The sequence below is a fragment of the Molothrus ater genome, unplaced genomic scaffold, assembly GCF_012460135.2.
Source record: "Molothrus ater isolate BHLD 08-10-18 breed brown headed cowbird unplaced genomic scaffold, BPBGC_Mater_1.1 matUn_MA98, whole genome shotgun sequence".
In the NCBI taxonomy this organism is placed as follows: Eukaryota; Metazoa; Chordata; class Aves; order Passeriformes; family Icteridae; genus Molothrus; species Molothrus ater.
In genome coordinates, this window is record NW_023416560.1 from 354105 (window position 1) to 380298 (window position 26194).

General features: G+C 50.2%; 1 protein-coding gene and 1 long non-coding RNA gene across 2 annotated transcripts in view; one reads left to right on the forward strand and one right to left on the reverse strand.

The window, feature by feature from the left end:
* LOC118700909 (uncharacterized) overlaps nucleotides 1–684 on the reverse strand; it is a 67748-nt gene extending 67064 nt beyond the window's left edge. Inside the window, exon 1 of the long non-coding RNA XR_004982361.2 lies at nucleotides 599–684. This is a non-coding gene — a long non-coding RNA (uncharacterized LOC118700909). The remainder of the gene's footprint in view (nucleotides 1–598) is intronic.
* An 8770-nt stretch (nucleotides 685–9454) lies between these two features.
* Nucleotides 9455–23783, forward strand: RABGGTA (Rab geranylgeranyltransferase subunit alpha). The gene is made up of 17 exons (XM_036405486.1): nucleotides 9455–9579; nucleotides 9703–9736; nucleotides 11522–11620; nucleotides 12562–12677; nucleotides 14075–14241; nucleotides 14915–15109; nucleotides 16289–16372; nucleotides 16474–16556; nucleotides 17444–17545; nucleotides 17644–17740; nucleotides 17820–17871; nucleotides 18256–18344; nucleotides 20198–20286; nucleotides 21161–21265; nucleotides 22783–22896; nucleotides 22997–23084; nucleotides 23478–23783. Exons 2-17 carry the CDS (start codon nucleotides 9734–9736, stop codon nucleotides 23624–23626), a joined length of 1632 nt encoding a protein of 543 aa, XP_036261379.1. The 5' UTR covers nucleotides 9455–9579; nucleotides 9703–9733; the 3' UTR covers nucleotides 23627–23783.
* The last annotated feature ends 2411 nt before the right edge of the window (nucleotides 23784–26194 follow it).

Below are 26194 nucleotides of genomic sequence, written 5' to 3' on the forward strand. Positions count from 1 at the left end.
AGGGACAGGGTACTGGGAGGGACTGGGGAGGAACTGGGGTTTTACTGGGCTGTCCTGAGAGGGATTGGAGGGGCACTGGGGTTGTACTGGGGTAGTACTGGGGATGAACTGCGCTGTACTGGGAGGGACTGGAGAGGTTGAATGGGCTGTTCCCGCCTCTGCCGCATCCCATTTGCCGAGGCTTCCGCCCATCACCTCCCGCAGCCAATCAGCGTCTGGAACGGGGCTTCGAAGGCGGTCCTCGACTGGGCGCCATTTTTCTTATTTGCCTACACTCCCGTCATGCCCCGCGCTCCACGGAAACCCGGGATCCGGCCCCCCTCTGTCCCCTAAGTGTCCCTCAGACCCTCCAGGATCTCTCAGTTCCCCCTCAGCGCCCATTCGGGACCCCCCAGAAGCGTTCGCGGACCCCCTGAGTGCTCCCAACCCCACAGATGCCCGGTACAGCCACTTCTGGGAATTCATCTCTCCTCCCCCGCGGTCTCAGACCCCTCATAACACGGTCCAGCGCCGAAAACTCCTGCTGTGCCCCACGCCCTAAAGAGACTGTGTAGAGCTCTCCGAGATCCCCCAAGTTCTCCCGAACCGTTTACGTTACCACGAGGATCTCAAGTCGCGGCTCGGACGCAAAAGTGTCCCCCAAGTGCCTTCCCAGACCCCTAAACAAAGCGTTCGAGCCACTTCCGGGACTACGGCTCCCATCATGTTCCGCGGCGCACGTCCAGCGCTCTCCCAGCCGGGACTTCATTTCCCGTCATGCCCCGCGCCCCACCGAGAGCCATTGCAGCTGCGCCTCGAACTCCCGTGATGCTCCGCGGCCCCGTTAAACTGTATTAGACCCGCGCCTACAACTCCCATCACCCCCCGCGCCCCAGAGAGCCCCATCAGAGCCCCCCAAGTGCTGCCCCGGACCCCGAACTGTCCCTCGAAATCCCTGAGTGCCCCTCCAAGTGCCCATCCAGCTCCCCCAAGTGTCCTACAGACCCTCAAGTTCTCTCTGAATTCCCTCCCCAGACCCAGAACTGCCCCAAATGTGCCCCAGAAATGTCTCCCTGAAGCCCAAAGTGGCCCCTTTTATCCTGTCTGTGAAAATGATAAAAAAGATGACAAAAGGATTTAAAATGGGACTAACTAGCATAAAGAAGGAGAAATCAATAGCCACACTGGTCAATGAATTAATGAAGGGAATTGTGTTCCTTAGAACCAATGACCAATAAATTTTTTGCTTGCTAAAATGGTATGAATTTTTTAATAAAAACATTCAAATTTGGTAATACAAATATAGCATAACTTTTTGCCATGGTTTGACACTGGCATAATGCCAGTGCCCCCATGAAGATACTTTCTCTCTGGTTTCTGCTGTGAGATGTGACTAGGAATAAGCAAAGCAGGCTCCTACTTAGGGAAAAAAAAAGGAACTAGAACTTTATTAACTACTCCACAACTACAGATAGAAAGGAACACACAAGGTAAATGAAAACTTCACAAATGCATTTCCTCCTCCCCCCACCAAATTTCTAACACAACACATTTATTCTTCAAATCACTAACTCTCGGTCTAGCACGACTTTTTAGACAATCAATTTTCAGTTCATCAAGAGGAGAGGAGTCTTTCTTGTACCATGGGCTTCCCCTGGAAACACAGCTGAAGCCTCGTGTGTTTCCGTGTCACTCGTGGCACCGCCCAGAGTACATCTGCCGTTGTGACTTCTTCCTTTCATGTCCAGTGCTCTCACCACTGAACACAGACCAGAGCTGCTTCTAGGGTTGTCTTTTTTAAGGATGCTCTGTCCCGATCTAAAAAAGGCACAGTCTCTCCTTTGGGACACCTGTCTCTACAATCTCTCTTTTGGGACACCTGTCCCCCCCATATTTTTTCATCCCCTGGGGCCGAGGGGCACCAACACTGAACCCTCTTGGTTCTGAGGCCATTGCCTCCCCCTAGAATGCAGTCTCTGTGTCACAAGGAACATGGGTCTGTCCATGGCTATACAAAAAGAGTCCAGCAAAAGCCACTCCATCATCTCTTCCCACTAGGATTCTTCTCTACTCTTCCACTATCTCTCGCTCGCCCAGACCTCTCTCACACTTGCACATTCCTTCCTCATCTTCCAGTCTATCTTCCAGGAGAGGTCAATATTCTGTAAAGTTCTCATTCTCCAAAAAGGGGTTAAAAGCTCCTACAAGCGGCCGGCTGAACCCCCCCCCTTCATCTTCATCTCCGTCCCAGCCGTGCTGCCGGCACAGGCCCATGTTTATCCAGTCTCAAGGTTACAGTCCCAGGCACCGTTTCTCTCTTTTTCTCTTCCACCCTTCCACCCCTGGGCTCAGGCCGACCTCTCCCGGCCTCATGGCTTTTCCCAAACTCTTTCCTGCCAGAACCCCAAAAAGACCCTCCCAGGGGAGAGCTCTGCTTTTAACCCCGTGTTCTCAGAGGCGGATCCAATGTCCCAATGGCCAGGTTAAATGCCAATATTAAAGCCTGAACATCCATTGGCCCAAAACACAGCATCCCAAAAAACACATTTCCTGTCAAACCGCCACACAGAGAAAGGCCAGGGAGCCGAGAAGGAGTGGCTGTGGAGAGCAGCACCCGAGGGACAGCGTTTGTGTCAGCTGGAGCATCCGGCAGGAGCCGGCGACACCGCGCCCACTGCTGCTGATGGTCCCTTTCAAGCTCCAGTGAAGACCTCTATCCTACCTTTTAGTTACCTGAGTTAATTAGCTGTCTATTAGATTGATAAGCAATTGATAATTCTCAATTAATTGTTAATAAACAATTGTTAATAAATTGTTGTCAGCTTGTCTTGGTTTGAAAGACAGATGTCTGCAGGACCTCTCCAGAATGGAGAATGTGACCCCCCTTCCCTCCAAATTATTATAATTTTGAAATTGAGGGGCTTTCAGGCAAAGATATGGGAAGAGGAGTAACAGTTCTTTACCAATATGTACAGCAAGGCAAACAAACAACACCACCAGCAGCAACAAACAGAACCAGATACCCAAGCACAGCTTTACCTCGGCTGCAGGCACTTTCCTTTTGGTGTATTTCTGGTCACGGCCAAGCAGGGAAGGGAGGCAAATAAATAATGAATAAAGCAATTGCTTGAGAAATTTTAATTATTATTGAAGGCCCCAGAAAGGGACACAGCACTCGAGATGTGTCTTCATCAGTGCCCAGCACAGGACAATCACTGCCCTGGTCCTGATGGCTGCACTATTGCTGACACAGGCCTGGTGCTATTGGCCTTTTTCCCCACCTGGGCACACCTGGGCTCAGGTCCAGGTGTTGTCAATCGGCTTCACAGCCGCTCTTTCCACAGCTGGGAGCTGCAGAGGGTTGGTGTGGCCAAACCCAGCGCTTGGTGCTGTTTAACCTCGTGCCAGTGGTCTCAGCCCATGGATCCAGCCTGCCCAGGGCCCTCTGCAGCCTCCCTGTCCTCCAGCAGATCTGCCCTCTGCCCCATCTTGGCATCATCCAAGGAGGAGGACATTGAGGATCTGGACCAAATCCAGAGCAGAGAAAGGAGGTTGATGAAGGGTCTAGAGAATAAGTCTGATGAGAAATGGCTGAGAGAACTGAGGGAGCTCAGGAGGGCTCAGTCTTGAGCAAAGGAGGCCCAGGGGGAGCATTGTCACTCTCTACACCACCCTGACGGGAGGCTGTGGTAAAATGGGGATCGGGCTCTCCTCACAGACAAGCAGTGACAGGACAAGAAGACACAGAAGTTGGACATCAGAGAAATTTCTTCACAGAAAGGTTTCTTAAGCAGTGGAAGGCCCTGCCCGGGGCCTTGGTGTTTGGGCCAAAGCCTGAGGCGGGGCCTTGGTGTTTGGGCCAAAGCCTGAGGCGATGATCTCAGTGATCTCTTACAACCTCATTGATTCTGGGACTCTTTGAAGTTAACACCCGGTAAAGAACAGACAATCCTTTCAAGTTAAGTATGTGTGCTGGTTCAGGGTGAATTTGGGAGAGAATCCCCTGAGGGGTTCCTCTAGGAAGCAGATTCAATCAGCCAGTCGGGGGGGGGGGGAAAAAATCCCTCCTTGGAAAAAAGTGGAAAAACCTGTTTATTAAACAAGAAAACCCAAACAAGATCAATCAATAAAACCTCTTGCTGCTGGAAAAGAGATGACAAACTCAGAAAGTCCCTCCCCAGGCTGCAGCTCAGGCTCTGATCAGCCCCTCTGGTGCTGGAAATGCCACAGGCCCGGCCTGGTGGGCCACAGGTGCAGCTGCCGGTGCTCTTCTAGTGTTCGTTCCAGAGCAGCTCTAAACAGGTCCAAAGAAAAGTAAAAAAAACACAGTCCAGGGAACTTCCTTGCCTCAGCTAGCTAAAACTAACTAAAAGCAAAGGAGAGCTCTGTCCCAGTGTCTGTCCCTCTGCAGACAACACGGTCCAGGAGCAGGAATGTGGAGGAGTGAGTGCAGTGTCTGAAAACAAAACTCTGTGCTTCTTCTCTCCCCACTTTGCTCTTGGAACAAGTCTTAAAGGTGCAAAATTTATTATTCAGCATAAACAGAACAGACGATAGGGGATAAAAGCATCATATAGTCAGCCTAGGACAGTATGATAAACTATAATGTTTTGTAACAGGATTTTACAGGAGCTCACGTGTTACCCTGACCAATCAATATGACAGACATAAATCCCTAGAATTGTTAACTGTTCCCTGGCCTATTTACCCACAAAGCACGCAGTATTCTACAGTTTTAGAGCCATAATGAATCTTTAAAATCATATTAAGGTAGAATTAAATAATAATTTAATTGCCAATAGCCAAGAATCCTGTTAAATTGTTTGAGCAGGAAGAGCAAACCCACCTGCCTTTAAAAATTTGTAATAAAGTTAATGGTATAAGTTCTTCAGCAGCAATTGTTTGAGTTGTCTCTGGATATAACATATGGGTAATTTAACCATGATTTTATTGAATTGCACTGTGTTTTCTTTATCATTGTGCATGTTTTCCTTAATTTTCTAGCTTGCGTGGGCCAAGGACAAAATGCACAAGATACAAATTCACGAAGAATTCAGGAGGTTCTGGATTGTTCATGCATAATCTGTGACCAAAGCCTCATGTCAGCCATACAGTGCAGTCTCGAGCTCAGCAAAAAGATTTTCAGCTTAGAAAAAGCATAATTTTTATGACAAAATGTTACCTTTTTTTTATATAGTAGCTATTTCTATGATGCCTGCCTTTGGCTTGCCCTTGCATGGTTTAAATCTAAGACACCCCAAACACCAAAATGCCAAAAGAGCTCAGTCAGGGGGCTCCAGCCTGAAGCAGGTGACGCCAGGGCTCTGGCCAGGATCTGCTTATCAGCTTTCATCTAACGAAACATTTTCCATTTGGAATGGAGGAGACCACAATTCTAATCTTTTATGAAAGCCTTACAAATTAACTCGGGAGGAATAAATAGGAGATCTTTTCGTGTATGTAATTGGAAGAGAATTTTGTGTTCTAGCAGCTTCTCGTGGTTTATCTTAATGGTGGCAAATTTATCGAGATGACAAAGAGAGGAGCAAGGAATCTGCCTGCCTGTGTGTTGCCTCTTGTTGCCTAACAGTAGCTGCATCGCTGGAAAATGTGCTGTAATGAGAATATTTATTTTTTCAGTAGGAGACTAAACTGTTTCATAGAGTCCTGGATTGAGCCAAATGACTTTTAAAGCCCAGAAATTAAATTTTGAAACGTGGCAGCTTAGATTCTAGCTTTGTTTCCAGCTGCTGCTGATGCAGGTTTTCTCTTTTGGTGTCCAACTGAGACACTGTATGAATAATTAATAAATAAGTTGCACATAGGGTGGTGGGAAAGTATTGCCATGCTTTCTTTGACTTAATCACAGCCTGTGCAGTACTTCTAAAGATCTGCAGGGAATAAAGTTATCCCTATAGGTCTGTCTTTAAAAAGCTTTTACCCTAGAGAGTTGCCAGAATGTGATTTGTATCTGTTATTGAGTGTGAAAAATGCGTATTATGTGATTGGCTCTTCACCAGTATTAAAATGAATGCTATATGTGTTATGTTGGAAAGTTTTGTTGTATTCAATTTTTTTGTAGTTAATTTTTTTTATTAAAATAAATTTTTTTTTTATTAAAATAAAAATTATGTGATGTAGGATACTTTTTGTAACCAGCACAAGGAATGGATAAGATAACCAAGAAACTCTTCACATAAAGAAAACAGCAACAAGACACCAAAAGAAGAATTATTGCCCCCTTATCGGGACAATCCAGACTTCTAGGAGCCAGGAAATTGATGTACAAGGTGAGGGGGGGGCAGCAGAAATTAAGGAGAAGACACCATTTGTGTGAAAGGAATGTTTGAATCGTGTATGAGATACATGAATGTGCGACAGGCTATTTCTCTTAAGGGTTCCTTCCTTTGTTAGCAAAGTGTGTTTTTGTGGCAGAGCAAAGCACCCGGACGTCCCTAATTCTTTGCTTTTATTGTCCTACCTTTGATGGTCCAAATTCTTATTGTTCTAATTTTTTATTACTGTTTTATTATTATAGAACTTCTAAAATTTTAACACGTGCTTGGCATTTTTGACACGGCCACTGGGTGAGTTCCCGCCTCGGGGAATGGCAGGAGGTGATGATCCCACCCGTGGCCGCTGCTGGGTCTGGGATAAAGCTGAGCCAGAGCTTCAGCATCTCTCCCAACATCACAGGATGAGATTAATTAAGATGGTTTGAAAGAGACCCTCAAGTTCATTTCATTCCACCCTCCGCCCTGTGTTGTTCTTCTATTATTTCTAGAGTCCCGTATTGTTGTTATCAGATTTCTAAAGTTCATACCTCTCTGATGTATTCTCATGGCTGCAGATCGTCGCTGCACAGACTCCTTCTTCTGCACGCTGTTCTCTCTCAGGTCAGGGCTCCTCCAAGGCTCTCCCTGACTGGCTATCCCGCCCCCTTTTATCCCGGTCATCTTCATCGCTTACAGCCGCAGCCCAATTAAGGACATCGCAGCTGCAGCCCATCGAGGGCAACCGGGACCTCTGGGGCAGAGCCTCTATACACATATTCAAATACATTTCCTCTACTATATTTCCCCCTTTGCTTTTACTCAACAGTTATACAGATGTTAAATTACAATACATACATTTTCTCATGACTCACAGGTCACGTACAACACCCATAGCTCTTGGCTCAAAGGCCATACTCTTTCACAGCTCCCTGACCCAAAGGCTATGTTCTGTCACAGCTCTTGGCCGCCACAGCTCTCGGCTGTCTTATGTTCTGCTGACTATCACATCGGGGTCACCACTGGTTGTTCTTCTATTATTTCTAGAGTCCCGTATTGTTGTTATTAGATTTCTAAAGTTCATACCTCTCTGATGTATTCTCATGGCTGCAGATCTTCGCTGCACAGACTCCTTCTTCTGCACGCTGTTCTCTCTCAGGCCAGGGCTCCTCCAAGGCTCTCCCTGACTGGCTATCCCGCCCCCTTTTATCCCGGTCATCTTCATCAGTTACAGCCGCAGCCCAATTAAGGACATCGCAGCTGCAGCCCATCGAGGGCAACAGGGACCTCTGGGGCAAAGCCTCTATACAGATATTCAAATACATTTCCTCTACTCTAGCCCTGGGCAGGGACACCTTCCACTGTCCCAGGCTGCTCCAAGCCCTGTCCAGCCTGGCTTGGACCCTGCCAGGGATCCAGGGGCAGCCACGGCTGCTCTGGGTAAGCTCTGATCTCTGCCCAAGGAGCTCCAGAGGCCTTTGGACGCCGCTCCCAGGGCTGCGATTGTTGGGGGGATCTGTGCAGGGCCAGGGGCTGGACTGGCTGATCCCAATGGGCGCTGCCAGCTCAGCACCTCCTGCCATTCTCACTGTGAAAATCAAAGCTGTGTTTGGTGTCAGGTACAAACAGGCCAAGCGTGTATTTGTGAATGCGAAATGTGTGGACATCGACAATGGAATAGTTGCAAATTATAATAATAACTGATGAAAATAAAGCATGGAAAAAGGCCTTTGAACCTCTCTTTTGTTTGCAATTAACCCGTTTGATTTAGGAGCATTGGCATTAAAGCATTAAGGATGTTGCTTCTTGCTTGCATTTAATCCATAAAGAGCTCTGCAATAATGACCTTTTGAAGTATAATTTTAGAATATTACTTCTATCCTTGAAACTATAGCTTTGGAATATATATATATATAGGAAATATGCTTATCTCACACCTTAATAAAGCAGAGAAAAAACAGTTTGAGAAATGAAGATGAACACCACCTCAAGGATTTATGGTTTCCACCAAAGGGAAGCTGGACATCACTGTTGTTAGATTTATAATCTCTGAAATTAAAAGGTGGAGCCACATCTGGAGAGCTGGACTCCACCAGATGGGATTTGTCTTTCTTCTTTTGGAAACCGGACCATCACCATCTGGGGATACTCCTGTGAAAATACATCCCGAGAAAGTCAAATCACAATAGTGTATAGAATTGTGATGTAATGATTTGGAATAAAAATTGCTGATGAGTAAAAAAAATTGGAAATAGAAACTGCTGAAAAAAGCTGATGAGTACCCCTATAAATACCTGTAACCCTCAACTATCGGTGTGCAGTTGGAGGGAACACTTCCCCCACTGTACCCAGCGCTGTATTGCTCATACTTTACCATATTAATTAATAAATTGATTGCTGCTTGAATATTGGCCTGGTCAAGCTTCTTGTTGATAACATCACCCTTTGGCTCAGCCTTGGTGTCCCCTCGAGGCTCTGGCAGAGCTGTTGGGGACAGGGCAGGAGCAGGGCAGCCCCAGCGTTGCCCCGAGTGAAAAATGCATATTTTACCATTGGCTTTTTGCAAATATTAAAATGAATATTTTATGTGTTGTGTCAGAAAGGTGCGCTGTGTTAATTCTCTTAAGTGGCGCGCTGAATGTAGTTTTATGACAAAATGTTAAAGTTGAAATTTTTAGGTTATGACAAAGGGTTAAAATTGAAATTATGTTTTGTAGGATACTTTTTTTCCTAAAGAAAGGACTCGCACCGAGATAGCAGCCACAGGACACCCCAATCTTTCAGAGAAAAAGGATTTATTGCTCTCTTATCAGAAGAAACCAACTTCTTCCTGCCTCGCTCAGCCAGGACAATGCCATTGGGATTAAGAGGAAAAAGCTGACGATGCCCAGACAGAATCCTGTGTTTGAATGGAATTTCTGCATCATGTATGAGATGTATGAGACCTTCTGTCCTCCTGCTGTCCAGTGGTCATTGAGACCTTTCCACCATGGAGTGGCCGAGTGCGCCGGCCATGCCCAGGATAGAGTGGGTGGAGCCTTTTCCAGCTGTTCCCGGGTGGTTTTCGCCGTTTTCCAGCCGTTTCCAGAAGTTCTCCAGATGTTCTCCCGTCCCAAAACCGCCCTTACGCCACACCGCCGTAAAGCGAGCACCCGCAACAACATGGCGCCGCGCTGCTCGCCTCGGTATATCCCATCATGCCCCGCGCGCCCCAAAGACAACGGGGCGCGGCCGCTTCGTGCCTCGGTATATCCCAGCATGCCCCGCGGCGGCGCCATTCCCGGCAGCCCCCGCGCCACCCTCGGCAGCCGCCGCCGCCGCTTCTCCGGTGAGTACCGGGATGGCGGGAAGGGGCGGGGAGGGAAATCCCACCGGGATCGGCATCACCGGGAAGGCCCCGGGATCCGCCGGGATCCGCCGGAACCGCCCTGAGCTCCGGTGTCGCCCGCAGGTCCCGGATCCCCCCGCGCCCAGCTGAGGAAATGGTGAGGGAACGGCTCCCCCCCCATCTTGCGGGAATGGAACCGGCCGGGCCCGAACCCCGCCCCTCCCTGATCTCCCCCCGGGGCGGGAATGGAACCGGCCGGGCCCGGAGCGCCCAGTTCGGCCCCAGTTCCTCCCAGTATGGCCCAGTCCCCTCCCAGTATGGCCCAGTCCCCTCCCAGTTCCCTCCCAGTCCATCCCAGTAAGGCCCAGTAACTTCCCAGTCCCTCCCAGTATAAACAAGTTCCCTCCCAGTCCCTCCCAGTATAAACCAGTTCCCTCCCAGTTCATCCCTGTCTAATCTCAGTCCATCCCAGTTCAGCCCAGTATGGCCCAGTCCATCCCACTAACGTCCCAGTCCCTCCCAGTTCCCTCCCAGTTCATCCCAGTTCCCTCCCAGTGATCTCCCAGTTCAGTCCGGTCCATTCCAGTTCATCCCAGTATGGCCCCAGTCCCTCCCAGTCCCTCCCAGTTCCCTCTCAGATCATTCCAGTCCATCCCAGTTTGATCCCAGTCCATCCCAGTTCATCCGACTAAAGTCCCAGTAACACCCAGTTCATCCCAGTATGGCCCAGTTCCCTCCCAGTCCTTCCCAGTTTGTCCCAGTCCAATCCCAGTTTCCTTCCAGTATGGCCCAGTCCCTCCCAGTTCATCCCAGTCCATCCCACAATGGCCCAGTCCCTCCCAGTTCCTCCCAGTACAAAGCAGTGCAATCCCAGTCCCTCCCAGTTCATCCCAGTATGGCCCAGTTCATCCCAGTCCCTCCCAGTTCCCTCTCAGGCCCTCCCAGTTCATCCCAATAACCTCCCAGTGGCCTCCCAGTCCATCCCAGTATGGCCCAGTCCACTCCCAGTTCATCCCAGTATGGCCCCAGTTCATCCCAGTCCATCCCAGTTTCCTCCCAGTCCATCCCAGTATGGCCCAGTCCCTCCCAGTTCATCCCAGTATGGCCCAGTCCCCTCCCAATCCAATCCCAGTTGATCCCAGTCCCTCCCAGTTTGATCCCAGTCCCTCCCAGGGCTCCCAGTTGATCCCAGTCTGTCCCAGTCTGTCCCAGTCCATCCCAGTTTGTCCCAGTCCATCCCAGTACATCCCTGTCCATCCCAGTCCATCCCAGTTTGTCCCAGTTGCTCCCAGTCCATCCCAGTTTGTCCCAGTCCATCCCAGTACATCCCTGTCCATCCCAGTCCATCCCAGTTTGTCCCAGTTGCTCCCAGTCCATCCCAGTTTGTCCCAATCCGTCCCAGTCCGTCCCAGTTTACCCCAGTCTGTCCCAGTTTGTCCCAGTCCGTCCCAGTTCACCCCAGTCCATCCCAGTCCCTCCCAGTTGCTCCCAGTCCCTCCCAGTCCATCCCAGTCCCTCCCAGTCCATCCCAGTCCACCCCAGTTTGTCCCAGTCCATCCCAGTATATCCCAGTCCATCCCAGTCTGTCCCAGTCCCTCCAAGTCCATCCCAGTCCATCCCAGTCCATGCCAGTATATCCCAGTTTACCCCAGTCTGTCCCAGTTTGTCCCAGTCCCTCCCAGTTTACCCCAGTCCATCCCAGTCCCTCCCACTCCATCCCAGTCCATCCCAGTCGCTCTCAGTCCCTTCCAGTTCACCCCAGTCCCTCCCAGTCCATCCCAGTTGCTCCCAGTCCCTCCCAGTTCACCCCAGTCCATCCCAGCCCATCCCAGTTTACCCCAGTCCATCCCAGTTTGTCCCAGTCCATCCCAGTTCACCCCAGTCCCTCCCAGTCCGTCCCAGTCCATCCCAGTCCATCCCAGTTCACCCCAGTTTGTCCCAGCACGGGCGGCTCAAGCTCCGCCCCCCGGACTCCGCCCGGCGCCGGCAGCGAGAGGAGAAACTGAGGCACTACCGGGAGAGCATGGAGGCCTTACTGGGGGTACTGGTTTGTACTGGTTTATACTGGTTTGTACTGGTTTGTACTGGGAATGGGGTGGGGAGGGACTGGTTTGTACTGGGGGGTCACTGGTTTGAACTGGGAGGGACTGGGAGGGGGTTTGGGGTTACTGGGAGGAACTGGGACATAGTGGTTTATACTGGGAGGTCACTGGTTTGAACTGGGAGGGGACTGGGATGAACTGGGAGGGACTGGGATGAACTGGGAGGGGACTGGGATCAAACTGGGAGGGACTGGGATGAACTGGGAGGGACTGGGATGGGGTTTGGGGTTACTGGGAGGTCACTGGGCCATACTGGTTTATACTGGTTTATACTGGGAGGGAACTGGGAGTGGATTTGGGGTTACTGGGATGGACTGGGAGGGACTGGTTTATACTGGGAGGGACTGGGATGGGGTTTGGAGGTTACTGCTTTATACTGGGATGGGGTTTGGGTTACTGCTTTATACTGGGATGGGGTTTGGGGTTACTGGTTTATACTGGGATGGGGTTTGGAGGTTACTGGTTTATACTGGGAGGGGGTTTGGGGTTACTGGTTTATACTGGGATGGGATTTGGGGTTACTGGTTTATACTGGGGTGGGGTTTGGGGTTACTGGTTTATACTGGGATGGGGTTTGGGGTTACTGGTTTGTACTGGGAGGGGGTTTGGGGTTACTGGTTTATACTGGGATGGGGTTTGGGGGCACTGGGAGGTGACTGGGCCATACTGGTTTATACTGGGAGGGGATTGGCGGTTACTGGTTTATACTGGTTTGAACTGGTCCATACTGGTCCAGCACAGGGGTCCCGCCCGCCCAGGTGCTCTCCCTGACCAGAACTGAGAATTACCGGGGTTTATACTGGTCCATACTGGTTTATACTGGTCCATACTGGTCCATACTGGTCCATACTGGTTTATACTGGTCCATACTGGTTTCCAGGGGGTCCCCCCCGCCCAGGTGCTGTCCCTGACGGGCTCAATCCTGGCAGCCAACCCCGACGTGGGCACCTGCTGGAACCTGCGGCGCCGCGCACTGGGAGCACTGGGAGGAGACTGGTTCGTACTGGTTTATACTGGTTTATACTGGTTTATACTGGTTTGGGCTGGGAGGGCACTGGTTTGGACTGGGAGGGCACTGGGAGGGGTCTGGAGGGGGGAATAAAGGGTTAAAAGGGGGTTTGGGGTTACTGGTTTATACTGGTTTGTACTGTTTATACTGGTTTATACTGGTTTATACTGGTTTTTACCATTTTTTACCACTTATACTGGTCCATACTGGTCCATACTGGTTTATACTGGTTTGCCTTACACTTGTTTAGTGGTTTTTACTGGTTCTTACTGGTTCTTACTGGCTCTTACAAGCCACTTGTACTGGCTTGTACTGGTCTATACTGGTCTATACTGGTTTGCCTTATACTTTTTTACTGGTCCTTACTGGTTTTTACTGGTTTTTTCTGGTTTATACTGGTTTTTACCACCTACACCAGTCCATACTGGTTTTTACTGGTCTATACTGGTTTATACTGGTCTATACTGGTCTATACTGGTTTGCCTTATACTTTACTTTTTTTACTGGTTTATATTGGTTTTTACTGGTTTAGACTGGTTTTTACCACTTATACTGGTTTATACTGGTTTTTATTGGTTTTTACTGGTTTAGACTGGTTTAGACTGGTTCTTACCACTTATACTGGTCCATACTGGTTTATACTGGTCCGTACTGGTCTATAATCATCTCTATGGGTTTTTCTATACTGGTTCTTACTGGTTTTTACTGGGGTTTTTTTTTTGTTGTTTTTTTTCCTGTTTTTTACCACCCATACTGGTCCATACTGGTTTATACTGGTCCGTACTGGTCTGTAATCATCTCTATGGCTTTTTCTTATACTGGTTTTTACTGGTTTTTACTGGGGGTTTTTTTCCCTTTTTCCCTGGTTTTTTACCACCCATACCGGTCCATACTGGTCCATACTGGTCCATACTGGTCCGTACTGGTTTATACTGGTCCGTACTGGTCTATAATCATCTCTATGATTTTTCTTATACTGGTTCTTACTGGTTTTTACTGGGTTTTTTTTTCCCTTTTTTCCTGTTTTTTACCACCCATACCAGTCCATACTGGTCCATACTGGTCCATACTGGTCCATACTGGTCCGTACTGGTCTATAATCATCTCTATGACTTTTTCTTATACTGGTTTTTACTGGTTTTTAGTGGGGTTTTTTTCCCTTTTTTCCTGGTTTTGTACCACCCATACTGGTCCATACCGGTCCATACTGGTCCGTACTGGTCCATACTGGTCCGTACTGGTCTATAATCATCTCTATGGCTTTTTCTTATACTGGTTTTTACTGGTTTTTAGTGGGGTTTTTTCCCTTTTTTCCTGTTTGGTACCACCCATACCAGTCCATACTGGTCCATACTGGTCTATACTGGTCCGTACTGGTTTCCAGGGTCCCCTCAGAGCTGGCGTTCGTCGGGCAGTGCCTGGGGGTGAACCCCAAATCCTACGGGGCCTGGCACCACCGGGGCTGGGTGCTGGCACAGGGCAGGGCGCCCCCTGCGGGCCGGGAGGACCTGGCGCTGTGCGAGCGCCTGCTGGCCGCCGACCCCCGCAACTGTGAGTGCCACTGGTTTGGACTGGTTTATACTGGGATGGACTGGGATGGGCTCCCGGGGGTGCTGGGGGTCACTGGTTTGTACTGGGATAGAGCTGGAGTCACTGGTTTGTACTGGTTTGTACTGGGAGAGGGAATTGGGGCTGGGTGTGAGCGCCCCCTGCAGGCCGGGAGGACCTGGCGGCTCTCTGTGAGTTATACTGGTTTGTACTGGTTTATACTGGGATGGGGTACTGGTTTGTACTGGTTTGTACTGGGAGAGGGAATTGGGGCTGGGTGTGAGCGCCCCCTGCAGGCCGGGAGGACCTGGTGGCTCATTGTGAGTTATACTGGTCTGTACTGGTTTATACTGGGATGGGGTTCTTGAGGTGTTGGAGGTCACTGGGTTATACTGGTTTATACTGGGATGGGGCCTGGGATGTACTGGGCTTACTGGTTTATACTGGGAGCTGCTGCCACGGGCTGCAGGAGCTCAGGGGTGGCTCCCAGTCCTTACTGGTTTGTACTGGTGCTCTCCCAGTATAAACCCAGTGAACCTGGGAGCCCCTAGAGTGTACTGGGAATGGGTTTGAGTGCATGAACCCTTACTGGTTTATACTGGGAGATGCTGCTACAAGCCTTAGGGACTCAGGGGTGGCTCCCAGTCCTTACTGGTTTGTACTGGTGCCCTCCCAGTCCATGCCTGGGAGCACCGGCGGGCTCTGGTGGCCCAGCAGGACCCCGAGGCCGAGCTGGCCTTCGCCGGGACCCTGCTGAGCCGCGACTTCTCCAACTTCTCGGCCTGGCACCACCGGCTGCGGCTGCTGGCACCAACCCGGGGCCAGGGCAAGGGCGAGGCCGGGGCGCTGCCCCCCCAAAAGCTGAAGGAAGGTGAGAGATTCCCATGGGAAAAGGGCCCGAAATCGGGGAAATCCCAAAAAATTTACGGGGGTGAATGTAGAGAGGGTGTGGGGTGGGTGGGTAGAGCTGGTGTCTCTCAATCCCCATTGACTTCTATGGGGTAGACCTGGTGTCCTAAATTCCCCACTGACTTTAATGGGGTAGACCTGTTGTCCTAAAATCCCCATTTACTTTAATGGGGTAGACCTGGTGTCCAGAATCCCCAATTGTGTTTAATGGGCATAGACTTGGTATTCCTAAATCTCCATTGATTTTTAATGGGGTAGACCTGGTGTCGTAAAATCTTCATTGACTTCAATAGGGGTTGACCTGGTGTCCAAAATTCTCCATTGATTTAAATGGGGTAGACCTGGTGTCTCTAAATCCCCACTGGGTTCAATGGGGTAGACCTGGTGTCCTTAATTCTCCATTTACTTTAATGGGTAGACCTGGTCTCCAAAGTTTCCTATTGACTTAAATGGGCGTAGACCTGATGTCCAAATTTCTTCATTGGTTTTATGGGGTAGACCTGGTGTCTCTAAATCCTCATTGGGGTCAGTGGGGTAGACCTGGTGTCTGAAATTCTCCATTGACTTCAGTGGGGTAGACCTGGTGTCCTAAAATCTCCATTGACTTGAATAGGGGTAGACCTGGTGTCCCTGGATCCCCATTGACTTCAATAGGGGTAGACCTGGTGTCCAAGAATCCCCATTGACTTCAATAGGGGTAGACCTGGTGTCCCTAAAACCCCATTGACTTTAATGGGGTAGACCTGATGTCCAAGAATCCCCATTGACTTTAATGGGGTAGACCTGGTGTCCAAGAATCTCCATTGACTTCAATAGGGGTAGACCTGGTGTCCCTAAATCCCCATTGACTTTAATGGGGTAGACCTGGTGTCCAAGAATCCCCATTGACTTCAATAGGGGTAGACCTGGTGTCCCTAAATCCCCATTGACTTTAATGGGGTAGACCTGGTGTCCAAGAATCCCCATTGACTTTAATGGGGTAGACCTGATGTCCTTACAATCCCCATTGCTTTCACTGGGTACACCTGCCCTCCCACACACCTGGGTGTCCCCATTCCGATTTTAGAGTGGCCCCCTGAGATTTTGGGGTGCCCCTTCTGCCCACCCTGAGATTTTGAGGTGCCCCCTTTGCCCCCCCAAGAGCTGGAGCTGGTGCAGAACGCCGTGTTCACCGACCCCACGGACCAAAGCGCCTGGGTGTACCTGCGCTGCATCCTCTCCCGAGGTAACCCTGGCTTCCCTCCCACCCCTGGGGCTCTCACCTGAATGTTGGGGTGCCCCTTGAATGTTGGGGTGCCCCCTGAATGTTGGGGTGTCCCCTGACAGCTCCCCCACCTCCGAGGGTCATCTGTGTCCACGTGGACCGCGAGGATGCGACGCTGGCCGTCATCTTCTCCCGGCCTGTCAAGGTGAGTGGGGACACCTGGGAACCCCAAAACTCACCTGGGTACATCTGGATTGCCATCGAAATCACCTGGGTACCCTCCAAAATCACCTGGGTACCCCCAAAAATCTCATGGGTACCCCCAAAATCACCTGGATATCCTCAAAAATCTCTGAGATCCCCTCAAAAGTCACCTGGCTACACCTGGGTACTCCCCAAAATCACCTGGACACCCCCAAAATTGCCTGGGAAACTTAAAAGTGACATGGATCACCCCAAAAATCACCTGGGTACACCCAGATCCCCCCAAAATCTCCTGGGTACCCACAAAATCACCTGGATCACCCAAAACCCATCGGCGTCTTCCAAACTGGTGGGCCTAAATGCCCTTTACTTTGACAGAGTAGACCTGGTGTCCCAAAATCCCATTGACTTCAATGGGGTAGACCTGGTGTCCCTAAATCCTCATTGACTTTAATGGGGTAGACCTGGTGTCCCAAAATCCCTATTGACTTTTATGGGTAGACCTGGTGTCCCTGGATCCCCATTGATTTCAATGGGGTAGACCTGTTGTCTGTAAATCCCCATTGACTTCAATGGGGTAGACCTGGTGTCTAAAATTCCCCATTGACTTCAATGGGGTAGACCTGTTGTCTGTAAATCCCCATTGAATTCAATGGGGTAGACCTGTTGTCTGTAAATCCCCATTGAATTCAATGGGGTAGACCTGGTGTCTGTAAATCCCCATTGAATTCAATGGGGTAGACCTGTTGTCTGTAAATCCCCATTGAATTCAATGGGTAGACCTGGTGTCCCAAACATTTTTCCTGCTAAAACCTCCAATTTTGGTGCTGAAAATTCCCAATTTTTGATGGGAAAACACCCAAAACTTTGTTCTTTTTCCCTCCACAGGTGAACCCAGAGTGCCCAGAGCTGACAGCGACCCTGGATGGCTCCACCCTGGCCGGGCCGTGGCGCTCTGCAGAGGGGCGACCCCGCCCCAGCCACACCTGGGTATCCTCCCCCTGAAGGCAGGAGGGTGGGGCCGGGGTGGGCGTGGCTTGGGGTGGGCGTGGCCACAACACCTGGCACACCTTGACGGGTGACATCAGCTCTGCGACCTCCCTGCCCTGCCCACTGAGAGCCCCGCCCACCTGGAGGTCACGTGGGCACCTGACTCCGCCCTCCACGAGGTGACGCTGCTGCCAGGTGAGGCCACGCCCCCTCTGGCCCCACCCACTCTTAGCCACGCCCTTTCCTCACCTGGCCACGCCCTTTTCTCTCCCAGGTGAGGCCGAGGTTTGGTGGCAGGAGCCAATCGTGGAGAGGGAGCTGTTCTGGTGAGCCACGCCCCTTTTCACAGGCCACGCCCCTTTGCTTAAGCTGCACCCACGTTGAGCTGCCATTTATCCCTATATGGATTAAGCCACGCCCCTCATTAAGCCACGCCCACCTGACACTGCTCTTTGTCCCTATAGGGAACAAGCCACGCCCCCTTGTCCTTTCTTAAGCCACGCCCACATGGAAACTGCTGTTCCTCCCTATGGGGTTGAACCACGCCCCTTCACACCCAAACCACGCCCCTAAATTGAGCCACGCCCACCTCCAGCTGCCATCTGGGCCCTTGGGTTTGAGCCACGCCCACCCAATACCTTATGCCGTTAAGCCACGCCCCTTTCTTGGCAAGCCCCGCCCCTTTTCTCACCGGTTGGCCCCGCCCCCAGGCCGGAGCTGGGCGTGGCCGAGGCTCAGGTGCTGCAGGATCAGGTGCAGATGTGCCAGGAGCTGCTGGAGCTGGAGCCCCAGAGCCGCGGTGAGAGCCTGAAAAACAACCCTAAAAATACCCCAAAAACACCCCCAAAATACCCCAAGGTTCCCCTAAAAATACCCAAAAAACCACCCTAAAAATACCCCCAAAATACCCCATAAAATGCCCCAAAAATATCCCCAAAACCACCTCAACCCCCCCCCCAAATATACCAAAAATGGCCCCCAAACACCCCAAAAAAAGCCCCCAAAATACCCCCAAATCATCCTTAAAATGCCCGAAAAAACTACCCAAAGCCAATCCCAGATAAAGCCCCAAATCCCCCCAAAATGCCCCAAAAATTCCTCCAAAGCACCCCCAAATACCCTAAAAAACACCCCAAAACCAATCCCAGAAAACTCCCAAAAGACCCCAAAAAAAAACCCCAAAAAACCCCAAAATACCCCAAAGTCACCCTAAAAGTACCCCAAAAAACACCCTAAAAATACCCCAAAATACCCAAAAAATCACCCCAAAACCATCCCCAGAAAAGCCCCAAAATGCCCCAAAAATACCCCCAAAATACCCCAAATAATGCCCCAAAAATCCCCTCAAAAACACCCCCAAAATACAAAAAAAAAAAAAAATACCCCCCAAATACCCCAAAACCTGCCCCCAAAACCACCCCAAAAATACCCCAAAATCCAACCCTAAAAATACCCCTAAAAAAACCCCCAAAATTTCCCCAAAAGTGCCCCAAAATTTCCCCCAAAATACCCAAAAGTCACCCGGAAAATACCCCAAAAACACCACAAAACCAACCCTAAAAATACCCCCCAAAACACTCCCAAAAGTGCCCCAAAGTCACCCCAAAAATACGCCAAAATTTCCCCCAAAATACCCCGAAATCACCCCAAAAATGCCCCAAAATTTCCCCCAAAAATACCACAAACTCACCCCAAAATACCCCAGAATCACCCCCAAAATACCCCAAAATCACCCCAAAAATCCCCCCAAAAATACCCCAAAATCATCCTAAAACCACCCCAAAATTTCCCCCCAAAATTACCCCAAAAAGATCCCAAAATTTCCCCCCAAAATACCCCAAAATCACCCCTAAAAATACCCCCCAAAACCCCCCCAAAAGTGCCCCAAAGTCACCCCAAAAATATCCCAAAATTTCCCCCAAACTACCCCAAAATCACCCCAAAAACATCCCAAAACCCCCCCAAAAGTGCCCCAAAATCACCCCAAAAATACCCCAAAATCATCCTAAAAATACCCCAAAATTTCTCCCCAAAAATACCCCAAAATTTCCCCCAAAAATACCCCAGTCACCCCAAAAATACCCCCAAAAATACCCCAAAATCATCCTAAAACCACCCCAAAATTTCCCCCCAAAATTACCCCAAAAAGATCCCAAAATTTCCCCCCAAAATACCCCAAAATCACCCCAAAATTACCCCAAAAAATCCCAAAACCCCCCCAAAAGTGCCCCAAAATCACCCCAAAATCCCCCAAAGTCACCCCAAAAATACCCCAAAATCACCCTAAAATTTTCCCCAAAATTACCCCAAAGTCACCCCAAAAATGCCACCAAAAAAAAACCCCAAAAAAGCCCCAAAAAATCCCCCCAAAACCCCCAAAATTCCCCCCAAAAATACCCCAGAAACACCTCCCTGGTCCGTACTGGTTTATACTGGTTTGAACTGGTCCATACTGGTTTGTACTGGGGTTGGGATGAACTGGGATTTGGGCTTTTTAGGGCTCTAAAATGGGCAAAAAATGGGATTTTTTTACTGGTTTATACTGGTTTATACTGGTCCATACTGGTCCATACTGGTTTATACTGGTTTATACTGGTTTATACTGGTCCATACTGGTCCATACTGGTTTATACTGGTCCATACTGGTTCCAGGCTGTTTGCTGACCCTGGCCCTGCTGCTGGCGGCGCTGGAGCCGCGGGGCCGAGCCCGGGAGATCCGCGAGCACCTGGGGAGCCTGCGGGTAACTGGTTTATACTGGTTTATACTGGTTTATACTGGTTTATACTGGTTTATACTGGTTTATACTGGGAGGGCTTTGGGGATGAGCGGGGAAGGGTTTGGGGGTTACTGGTTTGGACTGGTTTGGACTGGTTTGGACTGGGAGGGGTTTGGGGCTACTGGGAGCCTCCTGGGAGGGATTTTGGGGTTACTGGTTTGTACTGGTTTGTACTGGTTTGTACTGGTTTATACTGGGAGGGGTTTGGGAACCTAATGGGAAGGGTTTGGGGGTTACTGGTTTATACTGGTTTATACTGGGGGGGGTTTCTGGGCTTTGATGCGGGAATTTTTGGGTTACTGGTTTGTACTGGTTTGTACTGGTTTATACTGGGAGGAGTTTGGGGATGAGCAGCGGAGGATTTTGGGCTTACTGGTTTATACTGGTTTGTACTGGTTTGTACTGGGAGGGATTTCTGGGATTTTAGAAGGGAGTTTTTGGGGTTACTGGTCCATACTGGTTTATACTGGTTTATACTGGTTTATACTGGTTTATACTGGTTTGGGCTGGGAGGGGTTCAGGGTTTAATGGGAAAGGGTTTGGGGGTTACTGGTTTGAACTGGTTTGAACTGGTTTGGACTGGTTTATACTGGTTTATATCAGCCCATACTGGTTTATACTGGTTTATACTGGTTTATACTGGTCTATACTGGTTTATACTGGTTTATACTGGGATTGGGATGAGCTGGGATTGGGGCTATTTAGGGCTCTAAAATGGGCAAGAAATGGGATTTTTTCCCGGTTTTTTCCTGCTGTTACTGGTTTATACTGGTCCATACTGGTCCATACTGGTCCGTACTGGTCCATACTGGTTTATACTGGTTTATACTGGTCCCAGGACGCTGACCCGCTCCGGGCCGGGTTCGTGGCCGATGTCCGGTCCCGCTTCGAGGCCGCGCTGGCCGTGCTGGGAGCGGGGGAGGGGCTGAGCCTCAGCAACAAGGTAACTGGTTTGTACTGGTTTGTACTGGTTTGTACTGGTTTGTACTGGTTTGGGGGCTGGGGTTACTGGTTTGTACTGGGAGGGAACTGGGATGAACTGGGAGGGGGGTAAAGGGTTAAAAATGGTGGAAAATGGGGGGGAAAAGGGGAAATTTGGGATGTTTTCATACTGGTTTATACTGGTTTGTACTGGTTTGTACTGGTTTGGGGGCTGGGGTTACTGGTTTGTACTGGGAGGGAGTTCGGGGGTCACTGGTTTGTACTGGTTTATACTGGGAGGGCTTCTGGGAGCCCCAGGGGCCACTGGGAGGGGTTTGGGGGCTTACTGGTTTATACTGGTTTATACTGGTTTATACTGGTTTATACTGGTTTGTACTGGGAGGGTGCTCGGGAGGCTCTGGGGGTTACTGGGAGGGACTTTTGGGGTTACTGGTTTATACTGGTTTATACTGGGAAAGGTTTGGCGGCTCTTCAAGGTGACTTTTAGGGGTACTGGTTTGTACTGGTTTATACTGGTGTGTACTGGTTTATACTGGTCCGTACTGGTTTATAGGGATTTATAGTGGTTCATACTGGTCTGTACTGGTTTATACTGGTTTAGGAGGATTTTTAGTGGTTTATAGGGGTTTATATTGGTCTGTACTGGTCCATACTGGTTTATACTGGTTTATATCGGCTTTTAGCATTTATATTGGTTTATACTGGTCCATACTGGTCTGTACTGGTTTATACTGGTCCATACTGGTTTAGGAGGGTTTTTAGCAGGTTTTGGTAGCTTATACTGGTTTATACTGGTTTATACTGGTCCATACTGGTTTATACTGGTTTAGGGCCTGACCTCCCTGCCCCTGCTGGAGCACATGGCCACCGTGACCAGTCTGGAGCTGGGCTATACTGGTTTATACTGGTTTATAGCCGTTTTATTGGTTTATACTGGTTTATACTGGTTTATACTGGACTATTGTGGTTTATAGCAGTTTATACTGGTTTATACTGGTCCATACTGGTTTATACTGATTTGTACTGGTTTAGGGGCTGACCATTGTCCCCTTCCTGGGGCACATGGCCACCATGACCAGTCTGGAGCTGGGCTATACTGGTTTATACTGGTTTATACTGGTTTATAGCCGTTTTATTGGTTTATACTGGTCCATACTGGTTCGTACTGGTTTGTACTGGTTCGTACTGGTTTGTACTGGTTTAGGGGCTGACCAGTGTCTCCTTCCTGGAGCGCGTGGCCGCCCTGACCAGTCTGGAGCTGGGCTATACTGGTTTATACTGGTTTATAGCCGTTTTATTGGTTTATACTGGTTTATACTGGTTTATACTGGTCCATACTGGTTTATACTGGTTTGTACTGGTTTAGGGGCTGACCATTGTCCCCTTCCTGGGGCACATGGCCACCAGGACCAGTCTGGAGCTGGTTTATACTGGTTTATAGCCGTTTTATTGGTTTATACTGGTTTATACTGGTTTATACTGGTCCATACTGGTTTATACTGGTTTGTACTGGTTTAGGGGCTGACCAGTGTCCCCTTCCTGGAGCGCGTGGCCGCCCTGACCCGTCTGGAGCTGGCTGGGAACGAGCTGAGGGCGCTGCCGGCGGCACTGGGGGCGCTGAGGAGGCTGAGGGTGAGAAACCAGTAAAAACCAGTTAAAACCAGTAACAACCAGTTCATCCCAGTTCATCCCAGTTCATCCCAGTTCCCTCCCAGTCACTCCCAGTTTGCAGGAACTGGATCTCTCCGACAACCACGTGACCGAGGTGGGCGTGGCCCCGCCCCTGCCCCGCCTGCGGCTGCTGCGGCTGGACCGGAACCGTACGGAACTGGTTTATACTGGTTTATACTGGGAGGGGGCTGGGAGGGGCTGGGTTATACTGGGATGGAATTGGGAGGGACTGGGAGTGAACTGGGGGTTACTGGGAGGGACTGGGAGTTACTGGTTTGAACTGGGAAGTCCCTGGGGCATTACTGGGTTATACTGGGAGGGACTGGGATGTACTGGGAGTTACTGGGATGAACTGGGGGTAACTGGGCCGTACTGGGAGGGACTGGGATGAACTGGGGGGACACTGGGGGGTTACTGGGAGGGACTGGGAGGGCACCGGGCACCCTGCGGCTCCATACTGGTCCATACTGGTCCATACTGGTCCATACTGGGCGGGCATTTCCCCCTCTGGGGGGCGCTGTCTGACCAGGCCCCGCCCCCAGCCATTGGCCACGCCTCCGCCCTGGCCCCATTGGCTGCCTGGCCCCGCCTGGCCCAGCTGGGATTGGCTGAGACCCCGCTGGGCTCCGCCCCCGGTGGCCCCGCCCAGCTGGCCGAGCTCCTCCCCGGCGTTGACGTCACCTTCAGCTGATTGGCTGCTGCGGCTGCTGCTCGCCACGCCCCCTCCCTGCGGGGTGGCCGCGCCCCCTTTCCCCCGTTCTGCGCGAGCACTTCCGGGTTCGGCGCGAGCACTTCCGGGTTCGGCTCCGCCCATTCCGGCGTTCAATAAAGAGATGGCCCAGTTCAAACCAGTTTGTCCCAGTTCTCTTCCAGTCCCTCCCAGTATAAACCAGTCCCATCCCAGTTCATCCCCATGGCCGTGGGGGAGGGGGGGGGGGGGGCAATGAGTCGCTGCCAAATAGTGAGCCATGGCTCAGCCCTGGGGCGAGGCCTTGCCAAATAGTGAGCCTGGACCCTGCCATGGAGCGGGGGGGGGGGGGGAAGTTGCCAAATTGTGATCCTGGGGGCCTTGCCACATAGTGAGCCGTTCAATCACCCTATAGAGAACTCCTGCCACAAAGTGATCCCAAAACCCTCGCCAGATTGTGAGCCATTGATTTACCCTATGGGGACCCCCCTGCCAAATACTGAGTCAAAGCCCCCCTCACCCTCCCCATATGGGGCCGTACCACCCTGCCAGATAGTGAGCCATTGATTTACCGTATAGGGAACCCCTGCCTCAAAGTGAGTCATTGATTTAGCCGATGGGGACCCCTGTGCCAAATACTGAGCCAAGACCCCTCCCCATATGGAACCGGAGAACCGGACCCCCTGCCACATAGTGAGCCATTGATATAGCCGATGGTGACCCCTTGCCAAATCCTGAGCCAAAGTCCCCTCCCTACATGGGACCGGACCCCCTGCCACATTGTGAGCTATTAATTTGCCCTATAGGGACACCCTGCCACAAAGTGTTCCATTGAATTATCCATAGGCACCCCCTGACATATAGTGAGCCACTGATTTGCCCTATAGGGACCCCTCTGCAAAATAATGATCTAAAGCCTCCTCCCCATATGGGACCGGACCCCCCCTGCCACATTGTGAGCCATTGATTTGCCCTATAGGGACCCCCTACCACATAGTGAGCCAATCATTCACCCCATAGGAACCCCGCCTGCCACATAATGAGCCATTCATTCACCCCATAGGGATCCCCCTGCCAAATACCGAGCCAAGACCCCTCCCCATATTGAGTCATAAAAGCCCCTGCCACATTGTGAGCCATTGATTTGCCCTATAGGGACCCCCTGCCACATAGTGAGACATTGGACCACCCTATAGGAACCCTCTGCCACATAGTGAGCCATTCTTTTACTCCATAGGGATCCCCTTGCCAAATAATGAGCTGGACCCCTCCCCATATTGATCGTAGAACCCCCTGCCACATTGTGAGCCATTGATTTGCCCTATAGGGATCCCTGTGCCAAATACTGAGCCGAAGCCCCCTCCCCGTATAAGGCCAGAACCCCCTGCCACAAAGTGAGCCATTAATTTGCCCTATAGGGACCCCCTGCCACATAGTGAGACACTGGACCACCCTATAGGAACCCTCTGCCACATAGTGAGCCATTGTTTTACTCCATAGGGATCCCCTTGCCAAATAATGAGCTAAGACCCCTCCCCATATTGCGTCGTAGAACCCCCTGCCACAAAGTGAGCCATTGATTTGCCCTATAGGGACCCTCTGCCACATAGTGAGCCATTCATTCACCCCATAGGAATCCTGCTTGGTTTGTACTGGTTTGTACTGGTTTATACTGGTTTATACTGGTTTGTACTGGTTTGTACTGGTTCCAGGCCCCGCCCCCCTCTGGGGGGGGAGAAACCACGGGGGTTGGGGCAAAAAACCCCGGGGTTTTTAGCAAAAAATTTGGGGTTTTTAGAGGGAAAAATGGGGATTTTAGAGGGAAAAATGGGCATTTTTGGGCCTGGTTTTGGATTTTTTGGCGGGATTTTTGGGGCGGATTGGGGGGGATTTTTGGGGTTTGTTGGTTGGGGAAATCATTTGGGGGTTTTAGGAAAAATTTGGGGTTTTTAGGAAAAAATTTGGGGGTTTTAGAGCAAAAAATGGGGATTTTAGAGGCAAAAAATGGGGATTTTAGAGGCAAAAAATGGGGATTTTTAGAGACAAATTTGGGGATTTTTAGGGTTTTTTTTGGGGGTTTTGGGGGGTTTTGGGTATGGGGGGAAAATGAAGATTTTGGGCAAAAAAATTGAGTGTTTTGGCAAAAAATTTGGGGTTTTTAGGGCCAAAAATGGGGATTTTAGAGACAAAAATGGGGATTTTTGAGAGAACTTTTTGGGGATTTGTGGGGATTTTTTTGGTGGAATTTTTGGGTGGTTTTGGGGTTTTTTGGTTTTTTGTTTGGGGGAAAAATCCAGGATTTAGGGCAAGAAAATTTGGGGTTTTTAGGGCCAAAAATGGGGATTTTAGAGGGAAAAATGGGGATTTTAGAGCAAAAAATTGGGATTTTTTGGGGGACTTTTTGGGATTTTTTTGGGATTTTTTTGGGATTTTTTGGGGGGATTTTTGGGGTGGTTTTGGGGGTTTTTGGGGTTTTTGGTTTAGGGGAAAACTGGGGGTTCTGGGAAAAAAATTTGGGGGTTTTAGGGTGAAAAATGGGGATTTTAGAGCCAAAATTTGGGATTTTTGGGG

What these genes read in the sequence shown, in the direction of transcription:
- RABGGTA (XM_036405486.1), top strand. An exon ending in CCCGCCCCAGCCACACCTGG is followed by an intron (nt 17,546 to 17,643) that starts GTATCCTCCCCC and finishes GGGTGACATCAG; the next exon opens with CTCTGCGACCTCCCTGCCCT. An exon ending in GCTGCGGCTGGACCGGAACC is followed by an intron (nt 23,085 to 23,477) that starts GTACGGAACTGG and finishes CCCCGCCCCCAG; the next exon opens with CCATTGGCCACGCCTCCGCC.